The 16600-nt window shown below is 37.3% G+C and overlaps 1 protein-coding gene across 1 annotated transcript in view; it reads right to left on the bottom strand.

The window, feature by feature from the left end:
* Positions 1-16600, bottom strand: part of RTF1 (RTF1 homolog, Paf1/RNA polymerase II complex component) — a 29396-nt gene that overhangs the window by 3321 nt on the left and 9475 nt on the right. Inside the window, exons 3-17 of the mRNA XM_021403674.1 lie at positions 15147-15294; positions 13211-13415; positions 10838-10952; positions 9196-9307; positions 8221-8356; positions 7538-7715; positions 6454-6536; positions 5183-5270; positions 4984-5091; positions 4347-4424; positions 2938-3059; positions 2514-2571; positions 1878-1955; positions 680-775; positions 271-382 (exon numbers count right to left, since the gene is read on the bottom strand). Of these exons, the coding sequence (XP_021259349.1) occupies positions 271-382; positions 680-775; positions 1878-1955; positions 2514-2571; positions 2938-3059; positions 4347-4424; positions 4984-5091; positions 5183-5270; positions 6454-6536; positions 7538-7715; positions 8221-8356; positions 9196-9307; positions 10838-10952; positions 13211-13415; positions 15147-15294 (1717 nt within the window). The remainder of the gene's footprint in view (positions 1-270; positions 383-679; positions 776-1877; positions 1956-2513; positions 2572-2937; positions 3060-4346; positions 4425-4983; positions 5092-5182; positions 5271-6453; positions 6537-7537; positions 7716-8220; positions 8357-9195; positions 9308-10837; positions 10953-13210; positions 13416-15146; positions 15295-16600) is intronic.

The raw sequence follows: 16600 nt of genomic DNA, 5'->3' as shown, positions 1-16600 counted from the left end.
CCCTAGGTGTTTGGAGCAAGGATACAAGAATATACAGGCTTTAAGTGCAACACAATACAGTTCTTCCTCAGTTAACATCACTAGCACATGTCCATGCTTCCTGAAGGTGAGATACTTGACAAGAAGACAAACAGAGCCCTCGCTCCCATTTTCAAAGGTCCATGATTGACTCTGAAAAAACTATTCTGGAAGAAGTGAGCTCTACCAACATATCCCTCTACTATCATATCATATGGCAATCATATCCTCAGACTTAGCCGGAACACCTACCAGAACTGGGAACCTGAAGATCAATCTTTACATCGAAGTCATGTACTTTGAAAAGATCTTCTGAGAGGTCACTGGCTGATTTAGAGTTCACATCTTTATCCTTCCCTTGACCCTGAAAGAAGAATATATAAATATCCAACCCTTATCCATACAGACAAAGGTCAGAGATAACAATATACTTCTTCTCTCACTTTCATCACAAACATATTTAGTTTAGCTGTCATATTGCTAAACAAATTTAACTTAATTTTCCGATGGGAGAAAAAGCTGTTCTTTTCCTACAATAATGCTTTACATGGTATTTATTTCTAGAACTGAAAAATGCCTCTTTACTATTAGTCATAAGCCTCTAGAGCAAAACGGTGACAGTGGGAGGAAACACATAACAGAAGCAGAAAGGGAAACTTGCCTTACTCATGTCCTTTGGAGCATCTGGTAATACACCAGATCCGTATTTTGCATTTAGCTGGGCAAGGATAGCAGCTTGGACAGCAGGATCTCGGGACTGGAGGGGTAAATAAAACACTGTATTTAAATTGGTGGCCATTTTGTTAAGACAATGCTCATGCCCATTCATATAAAACCAGCAGTGAATGTAGATCAGTTAGCCCAATCTTTAGGATCTCAAAGACAAATTCATTCTCATATCTACGTAATGCATTAAACTAAGAGTTATCATTCAGGAAGTCCTTCTTGAAGAAGGCATTATCTTTTTTGCTGTTGTGATTTGCTCCTGTGACTAGCCTTAACATTATCCTCAGATGTACTTGCTTTTTTCTTTCAGTTCTGGCAAAATACTGCACTAGAGAAGAAACTGTTACAAGACTATTTTCTTCACATGATAATGGTTGTCTATCATAATAACTTTACTCAACTATGGTTCTTCCTTTCAATAAAGAATCATTTAATAAATAATTATTTAGCTCAATTCCCACAATAAAATCCCTTTTCTGCTTTGCCAATCTGTGGAGACTGACAAGTGCCAACTTTACCTTAAAGAAGAGAAAAGATAATAATTAAAAAAAGTGGTACTGATACCAGAACTGTATGAAGCCAATTGTGGAATAGCAAAGTCTTATTGTTTAGAAGTAAGAGGTGATCCTCCAGCTTCATCATCCATCTTCTATATAGCTATAGAAGGCAGTAGCAGTTTTTGTCACTATCACAGTGGAAGTCTGTGTTAAACTGCTTTATTCATCACAGGCCCAAGATGTCTGGGGTCCCCTTTCACAAATCTTTAAAGAAAATCTCAGCTAATTAAAGCAAAATTGGCACCTAAAGTAAGCTGTCTTCCCAAAGCTAACTAAATACACGTAATAAGTATTTCTATGTATAAGAATTCACTAAAGAAATCCACAGTTGCTTCTCCATGTACATACCCACGTTATTTACTTCCTTTATGTTGGGGGGGAAGCATTTTTTTCCCCTTTTTGGGGATAGTAAGATTAGAATCTCAATTATATCTCATCCTGGCACCTGGTGTGCTAATAGCAGATGGCACAGTTAGGCAAGAATACAAGCAACATTTTCCTTCCTACTCTCTCCATTACACATTGTTTTCTGTTTCTCTGCAAATTGCCTCAGATGAACTTCAACATTATACTTACATTAGACACTATTGTGGGCTTGCACTGCCGCCTAGTAAAGGGGTCCATTTGTTGGTTTTTCATGCTGTGACTTTCAGCCTGAATGAAAAAAAGCATACGATTTTGCAGTTAGCTGCTTGCATCCTCCTAAATCTTCCTGCAGCACCCCACCCATGCACACACACATCAGCTATACATAATATCAAGGTCATAAAAAAACAGTATTACAGACCAGAAAGATCTTGTAACACCCACAGCCCTATACTTCACAAGGCAAAATTGTCCTTACTGAATACAACAGAAAACATCCACACAACTATTAAGGCAACTGAGGCTTTAGCATTTGTTAAGAATCTTAACTTTTCTTGAAGTGTCACCACAGAGAATTCAATACTATTTTGTTCTGCAGACTCTCCTGTCAGATTTCTTTCCCTTATAAAATGTATTACATTACTATTACAGTCAGGAATGTCCTGATTGAATTGGTCAAAAGCAATGCAATATGCTTAAAAAAAAAAATTAAAAAAAAAATCACATCACTTGCCTATATAAAGTTTTATAAGATCATTAAAAAAAGAGCAACTTCATCATGCAATTATCTTGCTCTGCATCATTTCATCTCTATATACACAGAAGTATTAATTTGGTATTATTTACCACAAGAGCCTTCTCAGACTCAACAATATTCCACTCTCTATTTCGCTGGTTGATGTAACTGCAGAAAAAGGGGAAAAAAAAGAAGGGAGGGATAAAGAAAAAGAAAATGACTGTCATTTATCAACTCTTATACAATAAAAAGCCTGTCAGCATTCTTGCATCTTCATCTGATCACTAATTACTCTTATCAGAATGCAACTGCTACCAAGGTTACATACAGAGTTTCCATTTTTGACATTTTTAACTGAACGACACAAATAAGGAAGGGGAGGGAGGCAAATACTAGCAGAGCCATCACTATGTAAGCCATACAACAAAGAAGCAAAGCCTTACAGTTAGAACACATCTGATTAAATTGATTTATCCACTCTTTCTAAAATAGCATCAACCAAAATACAGGAAGTGCCCAATATCTGTTTCTTACCTGATGGCAGAAATGTTTTTTGTTCTTTGACGATCCAGGGCCTCTGCTCTCTCTTCAAGTTCATTAAGCTGATCTTGAATCTGTTTGGCCTTATCTTGGTCCCCCAAGTCCTCAGCCATGGCCTTCAACCAAACAATAACTTATTAGGCACTACTTTTTATCGCTGAACCAGTCAGAGAAATGAGGGATAGACTCAATAATCAGCCAGCTAATCCTATGTTCCAAATGTCCACATATGATAAGAACATAGCAGAGAGCTAAATTCTCCCTGCAGCTTAAAACAAAACAGGATTTCTCATTCTGAAGAATTCCGTGAACTAAGACTACTTAGGAACACCAGTCTCAGCATTAATAGGATTAGTCAGTTAGTTGATTTAAGTTACATGATTTAAGTTACACATTTGATTACATTTTAGCCAATATTACAATTAAATGTTTTGATGTTTAAGTTCAAGAAACATTTAGATGCTGTACTAAGGGACATGGTTTAGGGGGGAAATGGTGGTAGGTGAATGGTCGGGCTGGATGATCTTGGAGGACTTTTCCAACCTTGGTCATTCTATGATAAGCCTATGATAAGACAGATCATTTCTGCAATTGTGAGTTGCCACTTATTTTAGCCAGTTGGAGAGCAGAACTAAGAAAAATAGCTTATTATGCCACCTGGTGATAACAAAAAGGAATTGCATCCCTCTGCACCGTAAATCTAACAAATTTACATATTCATGCATAGTAAAAAAAAAAAATGATGACCAAACACTACGGTTTAGCAAAAGAATGTAGAACTTATGATTATATGAACTCCTAGGTTTTACTCTGTATTAGATGTGAATGTCCTGAGAAAGGGCTGTACCAAACAAAAACAATGTTTTATATCTTTGTCTTCAGAGATACTTAAGACTGTTTACTTGTCTTCTGGGCTTTGGCTTCTCAGCACTGTTAAATGTATGCATTCCAGGAAGCTTACATGTAAAACAGTTTAGTGGCAAGTAAATCTTCCAGCAATGTATTCTTTTCAACACTAATTACTGGCCATCTCAAAGTAAAATCTGTTACCCTCAAGTAAAAGACAATTTAACACTAGTTTTGAAACCAACTGTCAAGCCTTACTGAGGAGCAGCCTGCAAAAAATGAAAGGAAAACTAGTTTCTAAAGCAGAACAGCTTGACAACTTCAAAGGACACAAAGAGACAGCGAGAATTGTTGGCAATTGCCTTCAGTGAAAGAATGCAACAGCTTAAGGTGGGTTATTTAAGTATTCTAAACTCAGTAATGAATTTTGAGATCCACCTCTTAGCTCCAATACTTAAAGTCGAGTTTACAGCTGACTACTGCCAAAATCCAGAGGAGCTCCAGTTGTTAAAAATCAAAGATTGTATTAAACTTGCAGGTATCATCCCATCTCTCACCTTTTCCTTTAACAGCTGAGTTTTCTTCATAGCATAATTTGGAGGGGCTTTTCTGAACCTTTCCTTCTCTTTCACAATCTGTAAAACCAGAAGAAACAGCAAGGATATGCGGGTATGAAATATCTACTTCAATACTTGTACACTAGAAGCAACAGATCAGTATCACCTAAGAAATGTACTTACTGCCACAGAATTTTACTCATGTTCTTTCTCTGCTGCATTTTTTATTTTGTGACTTGGTAATGAGTTACAGCTCCATTCCCCTCACTTACGACCTATAAAAATCTGATGCTAATCACATTTAGTCAGTATTAAGCAAATATTAGGCTGCAGAAACTGTAATAAATGCATCTATCACTGTGCTGTTAGCTTTTTATAACTTGAGAATTATGTTTCCATACTTCGATTAGGAGTTCAAAGCTCTGCAACACAAGTTGAAGAGGAGGTACCAAAGAACAAAGATGAAGTAAAGCAGAAATGAGAACCAAACAGCTGGATCACCAAGATAGAGTATCTGGTTACAAAAATCTCGTTTTCTTCTTAGGAAGGCAATACCACGATCATTTTCCTTTACAAAGGAAAATCTGCTACTCCACCTTTAAGTACTGCCATAGCCTCACAATAACACGCTGTTTACCTCCTCAATATCCTGGTCATTAAACTTGTAGTTGAGAGCTTCTTTGATGGAAACTTCCTTCTTGTTTATCTCATCTAACGTGGGTAGCTGCATCCCAGCAGAAAACATCTAAATAAAAGAAAGAGTTTAGTTTTCACTTAGAATACCGGTAGAAGCGGTAGAAGTCTGCTGAGAAGAAATTAAAGTCTGGCAAACTTACCGCTTCCTTCCACTTCATAAACTCACTTTCAGTAAATTCCTGATTTGAGACAAACTCCAAACGGAACACACGCTGATCACTGCCATGCCTGCAACAAGAAAAACTTAACATCCCTTTCTTCTGGTACAGAGCTGTAATCTTTTACCAAGAGGTAATAAACTGACTCACGAAACTCCAAAACAGACACTTAAGGCTACTCTTTTGGCTCACACACTATTTATTCCTAACTTCAGTAAGATCAGCCTCAGCTCAGGAGCCTCAGTCAGCTGTTAGTACCAAGTGATAGTGCAAAGGAATATTTGTTGACAAGTCTGTAGGAAACAGAAGTACCCTCAGCAGAAAAGGGAAACAGACTTATCTCACACCTAAACTTTAAACACCCAGTTTGGTGACCCATGGCACAATCTTTGGAAACAGAAAGCTCGTTCACATTTGAACGGGTAGAAGTAATCTGTAAATAGTACTGAACTGTACCAAATGCAGAAGCCAGCTGCAGTTTAATTTCTCATTCATTGGCTAGTCAAGCGCCAGCAGGTTTTAACGATTACATTCTATGGAGACCTGCTACTAACCACCACTAAAATTAGTTGCCATAATGTACATTTCAGTCAAAACATGGAGTTCTCTCCTGAAGTAGTATAAGAAGCTATTGTATATCACAATGGATGCAGCTAAGATCTATTTTTTCTGCTGTTACTCCATATTTTCACCCATATCTATTCTCCACATACTTTCCCATTTCTTCCAAATGATGATTTTCATCTGGACCTATCTCAGCAGGATGTTTTATAATGTAACTGTTAACCTTCACCACGTGATCCTTAAAGGGCTGTAAGGACAACATTAGAAATCTAATGCTATATTCAGCCTCTTCCCCCCAAATTACTATTTATGTTGTAACACATATACCTCATCACACATCATACAATAAGTATTATTTAAATACTTATTTTGAAGCACTTGATTATAGCAATTGTGGAGAAAATATAGAAAAGAATATGACCAAGCTCAAGAGGTATATACAAGCTGTCATGGGTTACTAATGCAAATAAACTGCTCAGGTGACAACATAATCACAAGTCTCTGTATGACATTTTTATCATTTAATTATATCTAAAGGTTAAAACAAACAAAGAAGCATTCTAACAGTAAATGTCATTGTGAGGCTCAGTTTGCTTTATAGCTCTAATCTCCAAACCACATGGGGAATATTACATGATATTAAAGCAACTATGATTGATGAACTGATGAGGGTTATTTTGGTGTCTTACCGCAACTGTAGTCCTTTGTTTGTCCGGGTACCACCAAGTTGGTAAACCTTTGCAGTCTCTACCACACCAGTTATTTCAGCAACCTGCACACAATAGAAATGAAAGAAAGGATGCAAATGCATTGTGAGTGAGTGAGTGAGTGAGTGTTCTTATAACATATCTGGCATATTTAAGTCTTTTCACTAGATATCAAAAACCACAGTCTAATTAATTCTAACCCAGTTCTAACCAGATCAAAAAAAGCAGGACTCTTCAGCAGCCATTATCAGGTACTGGATTCATTGCACGGTGCATCACCATTGAGCTGGCAAATAGTATCATCTTGATGAATTTTTTTTTTTTTTGTATCTTCTTATTTTACCTCCTAGCCAATGATGCACAACTTCCTATTTCCTTTACATTAAACTAAACTAGGGTTAATTGAATTTCCCAAACGACACCATAGATGTCCACATACTAAACACAGCCCCCTCTGGAACCATTTTAATGCAATTTTAGACAATATTATTACACCCTATGGTTGTAGTTAGGGCAATGAGTAGAAATACAGAAATGCGTTCTAAACCATCTTCTCTTCTAAAGCACACTGACGTACTAGAAGCACTTTGTAATGTCAGAACTGAGATTGTGCAGTAACTGGAGAACATTTCCACAACAAGGAGTAACTCTTACTCATCCTTACTCTATCAAAGCAGAATCCTGAACTCTGGTTTGTTATACAAGTGAAGAGACAAGACAGCACGAAGCAAAGCTAGAACAGGCTTCATTAGTCCACTTTCCCTCATGTAATATGGATATACACACTATATACATACATACACACATCTACACACATGTATATATCATGTCATCAGTCACCTTGATTTAAAGGCCAATAAACTGTTTCCATCTCTACCTGAACTCATGCCTTATTTATCTTAAAAGCAGTTTTCTCCATTTCTTTGTCAGCAACTACATTTTCTGGGTAGAAAATATCTTTTTACATTAATCACCCTGACAATCACAGATACCTCAGAAGTACTAAGCTGCAAATATTGTATTACAGCACTATAAAAAGAGCTAAAACCCTTGGAACTAAACTTACCCGATAAACAGGTTTGCTATTGTGATTTCCAATGCCAATACGGACAAAGCAACCAGTGACTGTCTTGGCAAAGAAAGGCATATGACACCAGCGCTCCAGCTTGTGCCGCGATAACCGTACTCGGTTCAGTTCTTCAGGCAAGGACACTGGCTGAGATTTAGGAGGAATTTCTTCTTTCCTGAAGTGAGAAAGGTAAGAAGGAAAATGGACAAAATAAGAGAGATAATCATCATCATCAAAAAAAAGGGCCCAGAGCAAGGTGCAGTAGAAGTTCTAAATATTTAAATTACTAGTAAAAAGAAAAAAAAGATTAATATACTAGTTGATTGCAGATATGCAAAATTAACATTCATGAGAAAGGTGTAATGCAAAGTCCTACTGAATAGGCATGTTACCTATCACCTTTGCTACCACAAAGCAGAAAGACTTGTGCACCAAGGCAATTTATAGGCCAGTTCTTCAAAAGAACCCAGCACATCTCTCTCCTTGGCTAATATGCAAAGGTTCTGCAGCAGCTAAACTATAGGACTAAAATCTAAACAGTGGAAATGGGGATTCAGATAACACACTAGACACTCTCATCTGTCCCCAAATAATCCTCTAAATCACTACATACCTACATAATGTGATTATCTGTGTTTTTCAACACACACAATAATCGTAGTCCAGTGTTTACTACTTACTCTTCCTCTTCATCTGAGGATGAGGATCTGGATGAGCGATCACTTTTCTCACTAGACTTATCATCCTCCTCCTCCTCTTCATCATCAGAGTATACTTCACTAGTCTTTAATGGCTGTTTTTTTGCAAGCAATTCAGCTGGAGGAGAGAGAACAACAAAAAGCAAGCTGTGATTTTTTTTTTCCTTGAACAAGCTTATTTTTTGTTTTGAAATCTCATTGCTAAAAAAAAAACCAACAAAAAACAGTACAAACAGAGAGCTGTTACCTTTATATTGGATACAAGTGCCAAATGTTTAAAATCCACCAGTAAGCTAAACACTCCATTGTATATTCAAACTGAGAAATTAATTTAATTGCCATCTCAGACCTCCATTGTATTTATCTCCAGCTTCCCAACTCGACTACAGATAGCAATAGAAGATGAACATAACAACTGGATATACAAGTTAAAACTATCACAATCAGACAATTTATTTTTATTTTGCATGGAAGAAAAAAAAATATGTTGTGTTTGGAGTGAGCCATAATTAAAACCCACCAGAAAAACAAAGAAGTGATGCATTAGAAGTCCATGGCAAGAAGGATAAGATGATTTGCCAGTGAAGAAACAAGCAAACGCAGACAAGATAGCACAGGTAAAATAAATATGGTTTGGATGGTTCAGAGATCAAGTAATAGACTCTAAGTGACGAATTCAAATACATGAATTAGACATACTTAGTAAGTGGCATTCAGTGAAATACCAGGGAAGCTTGCTCTGTTTTCAGATCATTCTCTATGGTGAATAGAAATTTAAAGAGCCCAAAGGTATCAAGTAATTTTCTAAGTGATTATACTAGTCAAAAGACCAAGGAAGATGCAGATAGAGACCATTCATCCGAAGCGTAGGACTGTCGTATTAATTTGAAACAGACAGAAACACTCGCAGAAAGCTGTAATAACGTCACAAAAAAACACAGAACAAAGCCTTCATACCTGTTCTGTTCTTCCTTTTCTCTCTTTCTGCTTTTAGTTCCTCCATTGCCTGAGATTTCTTGTCTAATTTCTCATCCCGCTTTGATCGTCGCTCTTTGTTATGTGACGTGACCTAAAAACATGCACAGAAAGTCCCTCAACACTGGGGAGCAATTCACAAAAACAACTGTTTGCAGACCAAAAACTCTTCAAATGGAAAATATTAACAAATTCAATTTTAAAATAATCAGTTTTTAAACGTTTGCTCTTTCATAGTCTAGGGAAGGGTAAATTTATAAAAATAAAGGATTTTTGTACTTTGCATCAAGAATGATTAACACATTTATTCTTCAGCATTTCTGCCATCAATCTCAAGCTCCACTTTAAAACATGAAAAAAGACTAGAGAAGTAAAACTGAACTAATTCTGCAACTAACAAGCCATGAAAGAAAAAAAGGGATAAATATTAGTCTCAAAGACTACTTCTGCAAGGCCAAAACACTTGTTTTCCTTCCGCAGCAAGGAGATCCGTTAAAAATATTGAAATCAAATATAAAGTTAAGTGTAAAGTTTGCAATAGGAAAACAAATCCAAAATGTTGCAAGTCTTCTAATACTTACCAACAGTTCTAACTAGAATACCAAGTAACATTAGAATGCAGTTTCTGTAACAAGCGTAAGAGGCGGTCGTTTAAAGTAAGTCAAAGTCATTTCTGGAAGGCTATGCTTTTACATACGTGTATGTATGCACACATGAGCACACTCTACATTCTATATACATATATATACATACTATATGTGGACTATATATATATATGAGGTACATTCATATGCATGTACATATGTGGAGTTGAGAGGGCCAGCGGAATAAGACTCATCCCATTTAATGTGGGCCTCAGGGAAAATTCATTTCACCTAACTTGACGTAGGTGTTACACATCTGTTACACTAAAAAAATAACGTAGGCTGAATTGCCCCCTCTGAATAAATAGTCCTCTACTGCACAGAGGAGGCAAGCAACTACAAGAGTAAACAACCAACCAGTTCTCAGATGGCAAGTTAGGCAAGATTAATTTCATCGCATTCTGGGAAGCTAACTGCCCAGACTTATAAATTAAAGGCAAGCTCTCAACCTAACAATTCAGCCATTTGAAACTATAGTTCAGTTACACAGGCTTCACACATACACAAAAAATGGTACTGCCCTCTTCCTCCTGGAGATAGAAAAAAAAAATACAGAAATACTTGTGTTTCTCCCAGAATTCAAGCTCTTCCTTCAGACATAATTTAAAAAGCTGAGTAGTTTCTGGCTCTCTCAAACTTTCACTTGTAAGAAAGACAGCATATGAGAATTCCAGACTGAGTGACAGGTCTTGTCACAGGAACTCTAGATGTAGCCACAACAACTTGTTCTTCATTTTGCATTTTTCATCGAAAGGAGTTATCAGTTCACCCCTCAGCAGGCCAAAGATGTCAATCGCTTTTAAAATGAATTTGAAAGGCTAAAGATAGCTTGAGCATAGAAATGAACCAAATCCTGACCTGCTTACTGGGCTGTTCGACATTTTTAAGGGAAAAACATCAGGAGCAGGGAGAAACAGCATCCCATCTCCTGTTGCTAAGGAAAAAAAGAGTCCGTTACTAAGATAAGTTTCATTTCCTACCTGGGATTCTTGGATCTGTGTGAGTTTTTTCTTTTCCTGCTCTTCCTCTTGCTTTTTCTTTTTCTCTTTCTTTTCTTTCTTTTTTGCTGTTTTCAGTTTTTTCTTGATTTCAAATCTATTAGATATTTCAAAGAAAGAATGCATGAAAGAATGCTCCCTTCTCAAGTGAGCAAAGTACCATTATGATACTATCTCAGCTTGAGGTTTACTGACTGCTTAAGGAACACTTCCACTGCTTGGCCTAAGACAGTTAACCATTTAACTCTGTCCCACAACACCAGTGGGATTTGTCCCATTCCCCATTCCCATCCTCTCTCTTCCCCAAGAAAAATAAGACAAAGAGAAGCTGAGCACAATAAAGTTCAGGCTTACAGAAGATGAGAGCTAACCTAAAGGGGTGGGGAGACCACATACTAATAGTTTCTCCCAAGAAACCTATCCTTACTCTAGCTTAATCTTTGCCAGAATAGCAGCCATTGCATGCTGCCTTCAACTGTAAAAATAAATTAGCTTTTACACATTATCTGAATCTCGACAGCTAAAGCTTGGTTCTTTAAAGCCACCATCACGCTAACTTCTTCCTGCTGAAAGTCAACCTTTCTACCTGAACTCATGTCTGTAAGAAAGAGAAGTCACAGCAAGTCACCTGCTACAGCACATTCCATCAGACCCAGGCATTTTTTGTGATTTAAGCGCTTCTATTTTGACCTTCCCCAAATGTGTCACTCTGAAATCTCATTTTTAGCCACTATATTCAGACAAGTCACAGTTCCACTGGAACCATCCTGTGACAGATTCCACTGTAGCATGTACTGGTCACTGCCTTAGCAAAGTGCACACGTGGATTAACGACCAAAAGCATCCAGCAACTGGAATTTAAAAAGTATTATACACATGCCATTTCATACCTTTAAAACAAAGCATAACACACAGGACAAAGGCACCGTGTCACACGCCATGTCTGCTGTAATCCCAATACATTTAGCAGAAGATACATACAGACAACATTTTGAAAGATTCAACTTACAATAAAAAGCTAAATAACTATCCCTCCTGCAACCACCTCTTAGTTCTACCTGCCAACCCCTTGCACAGAACAGGACAAACTTGTTTAAGATTATATCAGAAACTTGAGCTTAAATTCTTTACCTAGTTTGTATCAAGTATTTTCATGTGATTATTTTAAAAGAAAAATATTCAGTTACAAAAAAAAAAAAATCTATGAATGAAATCCAGAAAAGTGGTGGCCTTCTACCTGATCTAAGCCTAATCTTTCTCCCATTTTGATCTCCTTGAGGAAGGCAGCAGACTGGAGAAGACACAGAAAGTAATATTAAAAAGCACATTCAGACAGTGCTCCAGTTAAGCCTTGGATAAATAGACAGCTGATTGCACTGACTTGATTCACACAATAGTGCCCGTCCTCTAGAGGAATTTCTCAGCAAGCAATAGAAAAGTCACTGAAGAGGGAAGAAAATGAAGAGAACATGCCCCACATGCACCAAATCTTTTGTTACATTCATGGAGAAAAACAACCAACCAACCTACAAGGAAGCTGCCTGACAGTAAAGCATTACAGCAACAAATAAAACCACAACATCTATGGTAGAAATCCACAAATGAACCTTGGAAAATGACACATCACCTTTATTTCAACACCCCTCACTTCTACTAAGCCCCCAACAAGCTTTACACCCACAGAGGCAACCTGTAACATTATGCTGTGCTTCACTATTGCTTTTCAAAAAAACTGATGAAGCTCTAAGGAACTTTATACTTTCCTATTTTCCAAAGTAGCAGCATATGACAGCCAGTACAGAAAAGACATACGAGAAAGTGATCCTAATGGCTGTCATCTACTGTCCAAAGAAGCACGCAGGGCTACAACAGTCACTGATAACCACACACATTCAACAGCTAAGAAACTTGCAGAAAGCAACCTTTTTCAAGAACATGCAGAATTTCTGCCATACGCTTTTAAATTAGCTGTAAGGACAATTCACACAGAGTTAGACTTCATCACTTGCAATCTGCTGGACTGTCTAGCTGTTTACCCCATCCTTCTGCTTTATTCCCCCTTCTCATTTTTTTAAATTATTATTATTATTCAGTGTTTTAAACAACATGAGTAGGTTACCTGCAAGTCACAGAAACAGAAATTTAAGTTACATAATGTTTACTTCATATAAATGAGAAAATACATATTTCACACAATATGAAATATGTAGGATATGCTATACATCACTTTTTATGTGTAGGATTTAATTTCAACAGTTTGACTGAACAGTGCACATAGCAGAGGATTTAACTCAGTGCTGTTTACACAACAGCCTGTATAAACATGCTATCAAATATCAACAGATCTAAATTTACCTTCTCTTTAGCACTTCTCTCTTCTCTATCCGATTAAACAGTTCCTGTTCTCTCTCCTTTTCTGTCATTTGTTCCAGTCGAGCCCGGTCTTCTTCGTCTCCCATAAGGTCTTCTCCATAGCCATCATGGAATTCCTCATCTTCAGATGAAGAATCTGAATCAGAGCTAGATGAGGAGCTGTTGCTTTCCGAGTCAGACACTTCTCCTAAAACAAAATCACAAGGCAGTGAAGTTCAGCTAGGGCAATGCCCAATCACTTCAGTGTAGTGTGTTAGCAGAGGTTATCGAGAATAAACTTGACATTTCTCTTTAACTATACAAAAAGCATGCATGTAGTAAAAACAAAACCTACTATATACTTTAGTACAGGAACATGCACATACTAAGAAAAATGATGAAACAAGTAGTACTATGTGTGAACACAAGATGTGTTACAGGTAAAAATTCTTTGCAGAACAAGAAAATCTTAGGAGCCCTTCTGATTACTGTTCAGGTCTTAAGGTTAGATTTCTATGCTTACATGCTTATGTTACTTCGAAGTTTGTTGGGCATCCAAAACACTGGCGTGTATTCACACCTCAAATGCCACTATGAACCACCATCAATACTCCTTATTATAGGAAACTGAGTAACCAAAAGTTGTCATTTAAAGGCTGCAACTGTAGGCATTGCTACACCACAAGATGAAATTAAAGCACACTACCCTTGTAACTGTCAAAGTTGCAATGAGAGCTCCATTACAGTAACAAGTACCCCCCAAGTTACACCTGGGCTCAGGGAACAGCCGAATCCCCAGTGATACTGGGTAACACCACCTTTGAATTTGATCCAAATCCAAATGCTGTAATTATCTCACCTAATCAACCACATTACACTAAAATCCAAAAGCAAACAGATACTAGAATTCTTTATTCCACTGTCAGTCAATCTTCAGTATTTCTGGAAATTCCCAGCTTTGCAACCTTACTCTGTGAAAAGCCCTGGTTTGTATGCACTTATAGGTTCAGTCACTGCATGCTTTGGACTGTCTCCATTGTGCATAACATACCTAAAACTGTAAGTTTCTTCAAATACTTTCTTAACTTCAATTTTTAGTATCAACTGCATTTACAACTAACCACCTGCAAGCCTTCATAGGCATGATAAAAACAGGAAAGAACACAGGAAGTCTGCCCAGCGTAGAAACAGATTCAATAGTCATGTAGAAAAAAAAAAAAACTGACAAAGTTGAAGAACTAAAATCATGACTAAAATTTAAGTGTTAACGTGCAAAAGATCTCATTCAGGGCAAACACACGTAAGATAAGCTTCAGCTTGCATTACAGAATCACAGAACTGTAGGGGTTGGAAGGGACCTCTAGAGACCATTGAATCCAACCCTCTGATAAAGCAGATTCCCTACAGCAGGTTGCACAGGTAGGTGTCCTCACAGGTCTTGAATATCTCCAAAGGAGACTCTGCCACCTCTCTGGGCAGCCTGTTCCAGCTCTCCGTCACTCCCACAGTAAAGTTCTTCCTCAATTATTTAATGTTACAGCCTCTCTCTTTGTTGTCACAATAATTTTGTGAAGGCGAAATACACCAGCTGGAATAAAAGTAAATGCCATCCAAACTACAGATGAGCTGAAGGAAGAAGGGTGCTTTCCAAGAGAAAATCAAGTAATTGCATCATACATTCTTCAACTGAAGCAATACTGAGCAGTGCACTTTTAATGGAGCACCTCCAGCAACGCTATGTTGAATTGCATTAAAAATACACGCTTGGAGCCAAGGCAAGTTTAAGTCATTCAGTCTACCAGTAGCACAAAAAAAGCTCTCTCAAGTAGTCTTTAACATAATCATTTAGCTTTACTCTGCAGTATACCCAAAGAGGTAACTTCGCTTGGCATTTTGCTGTAAGTTCATGCTGTATGGAGATGCACAGGTGTTATCTTACCCTCTTCAGGTGCTGAGCTCTCAGCTGAGCTGTCTTTATCTGAACTGCCTGAAGAGGCAGCTTTGTTCATCTGTTTCTTCATGGCTCCTTTCTTCTCTGCCTTACCCGCTTTTCCCTTTTTTTTGTTTTTAGAACCTCCAACAGTCCACTGCAAGGAAAAAAACAAGAAAGGGATCATAAGACGGGAACATCATTCCTCCCTTCTCCATTCCCTCTCAAAACAGTGGAGTAAAAATGATTGGGGAAAAAGTCCAGTACCTGACAGCAACAAATGAATCATACAAAGGGTGAGGGATCATACAAAGGAAGAGGGAAAAAAATTTCAGTAGGTAACTCGGTAACTGAAAGCATTTTATGGTAGCTTTTTTCTTTTGCTAATTAAAAAAAATAGTTATTGCAATCTAACAGTTGACAGAACACTCCTTTTAAAATAGGATGAAGACTTTGGAGTTCAGTCTCACATACACTGGGGAGAAGATTACTGAAGATACATGCCTAAGAAAACAATTTAAATAATAGGTGTCTAACTGTATTTGTAAAGGTTATCTTCAGCTTACTATTATTAAACAGAAGAAGCAACAGATGCATCTCCAAAACTAGTTTGTTCAAGAACAAATTTTAGGTTTCATGAAAGAGCACTAATTACCTGAGTTTTACAGAAATCTCAGCTTTGCCAAGAGTTCACAGTACCTGTATATTTTTATGCCAACAAACCAATAGCATACTCACTCTCAGACAGTAGTGCCACCTTCTGCACCTTACACATAGTACACAACTCAGAATCAAATCAGAATAATGGAAGAAAAAATAGAAATGTCTAGGCTTAATTTTAACTTTGCCTTAACACCACCTCTTCAATTTAGGCTGCAGTTTCCAAGTTTGGGGTCTATGCCAGTACATATACACGGGCATCAACTTTAAACACTAGACTCGGGAGAAGAGACAGTATCTACCTTACAGCGTGATTTCTTACTACATTTTTTCCCTAGTCCCAACCACGTGGGTAAAGCCAGAAGGGAACAGAAGTGACAAGGATGGTCTACAGAAGATTTTAAGGCGTTGCAATGTTTTGCAGCACGCTACATCTCCTAGAATTTCTCTAAATTCTCCATTCAGGAATAAAATAGTTTGTTTCTAAACAAATATATTTAGAATGTTATCTTCTTCATGCCTGTATATTACCATCACCATTCATGCACATCAACAGCTCAAGCATGCCATCTATTCCCCCTCAAAAAGGAAACAAGCAATGAAAAGAGAAAGCATTGTTTTGCATAACTTATACTGAAGATTAGCTTAGTTGAAAAAAATCTATAATATATATATTCATTCATAAGTATATATATTTATATTTAACCTTCAGTGCACACACATTTCAGGCTTCTTCATCAAATCTGACTTCCACTTCTACACCTTTAGACTATTTTCAAGACCAGGGATCTCCAAATGGAATT

The sequence above is a fragment of the Numida meleagris genome, chromosome 6 (genome assembly GCF_002078875.1).
Source record: "Numida meleagris isolate 19003 breed g44 Domestic line chromosome 6, NumMel1.0, whole genome shotgun sequence".
Classification (NCBI taxonomy): Eukaryota; Metazoa; Chordata; class Aves; order Galliformes; family Numididae; genus Numida; species Numida meleagris.
This window is presented reverse-complemented; position numbering and strand designations above follow the sequence as displayed.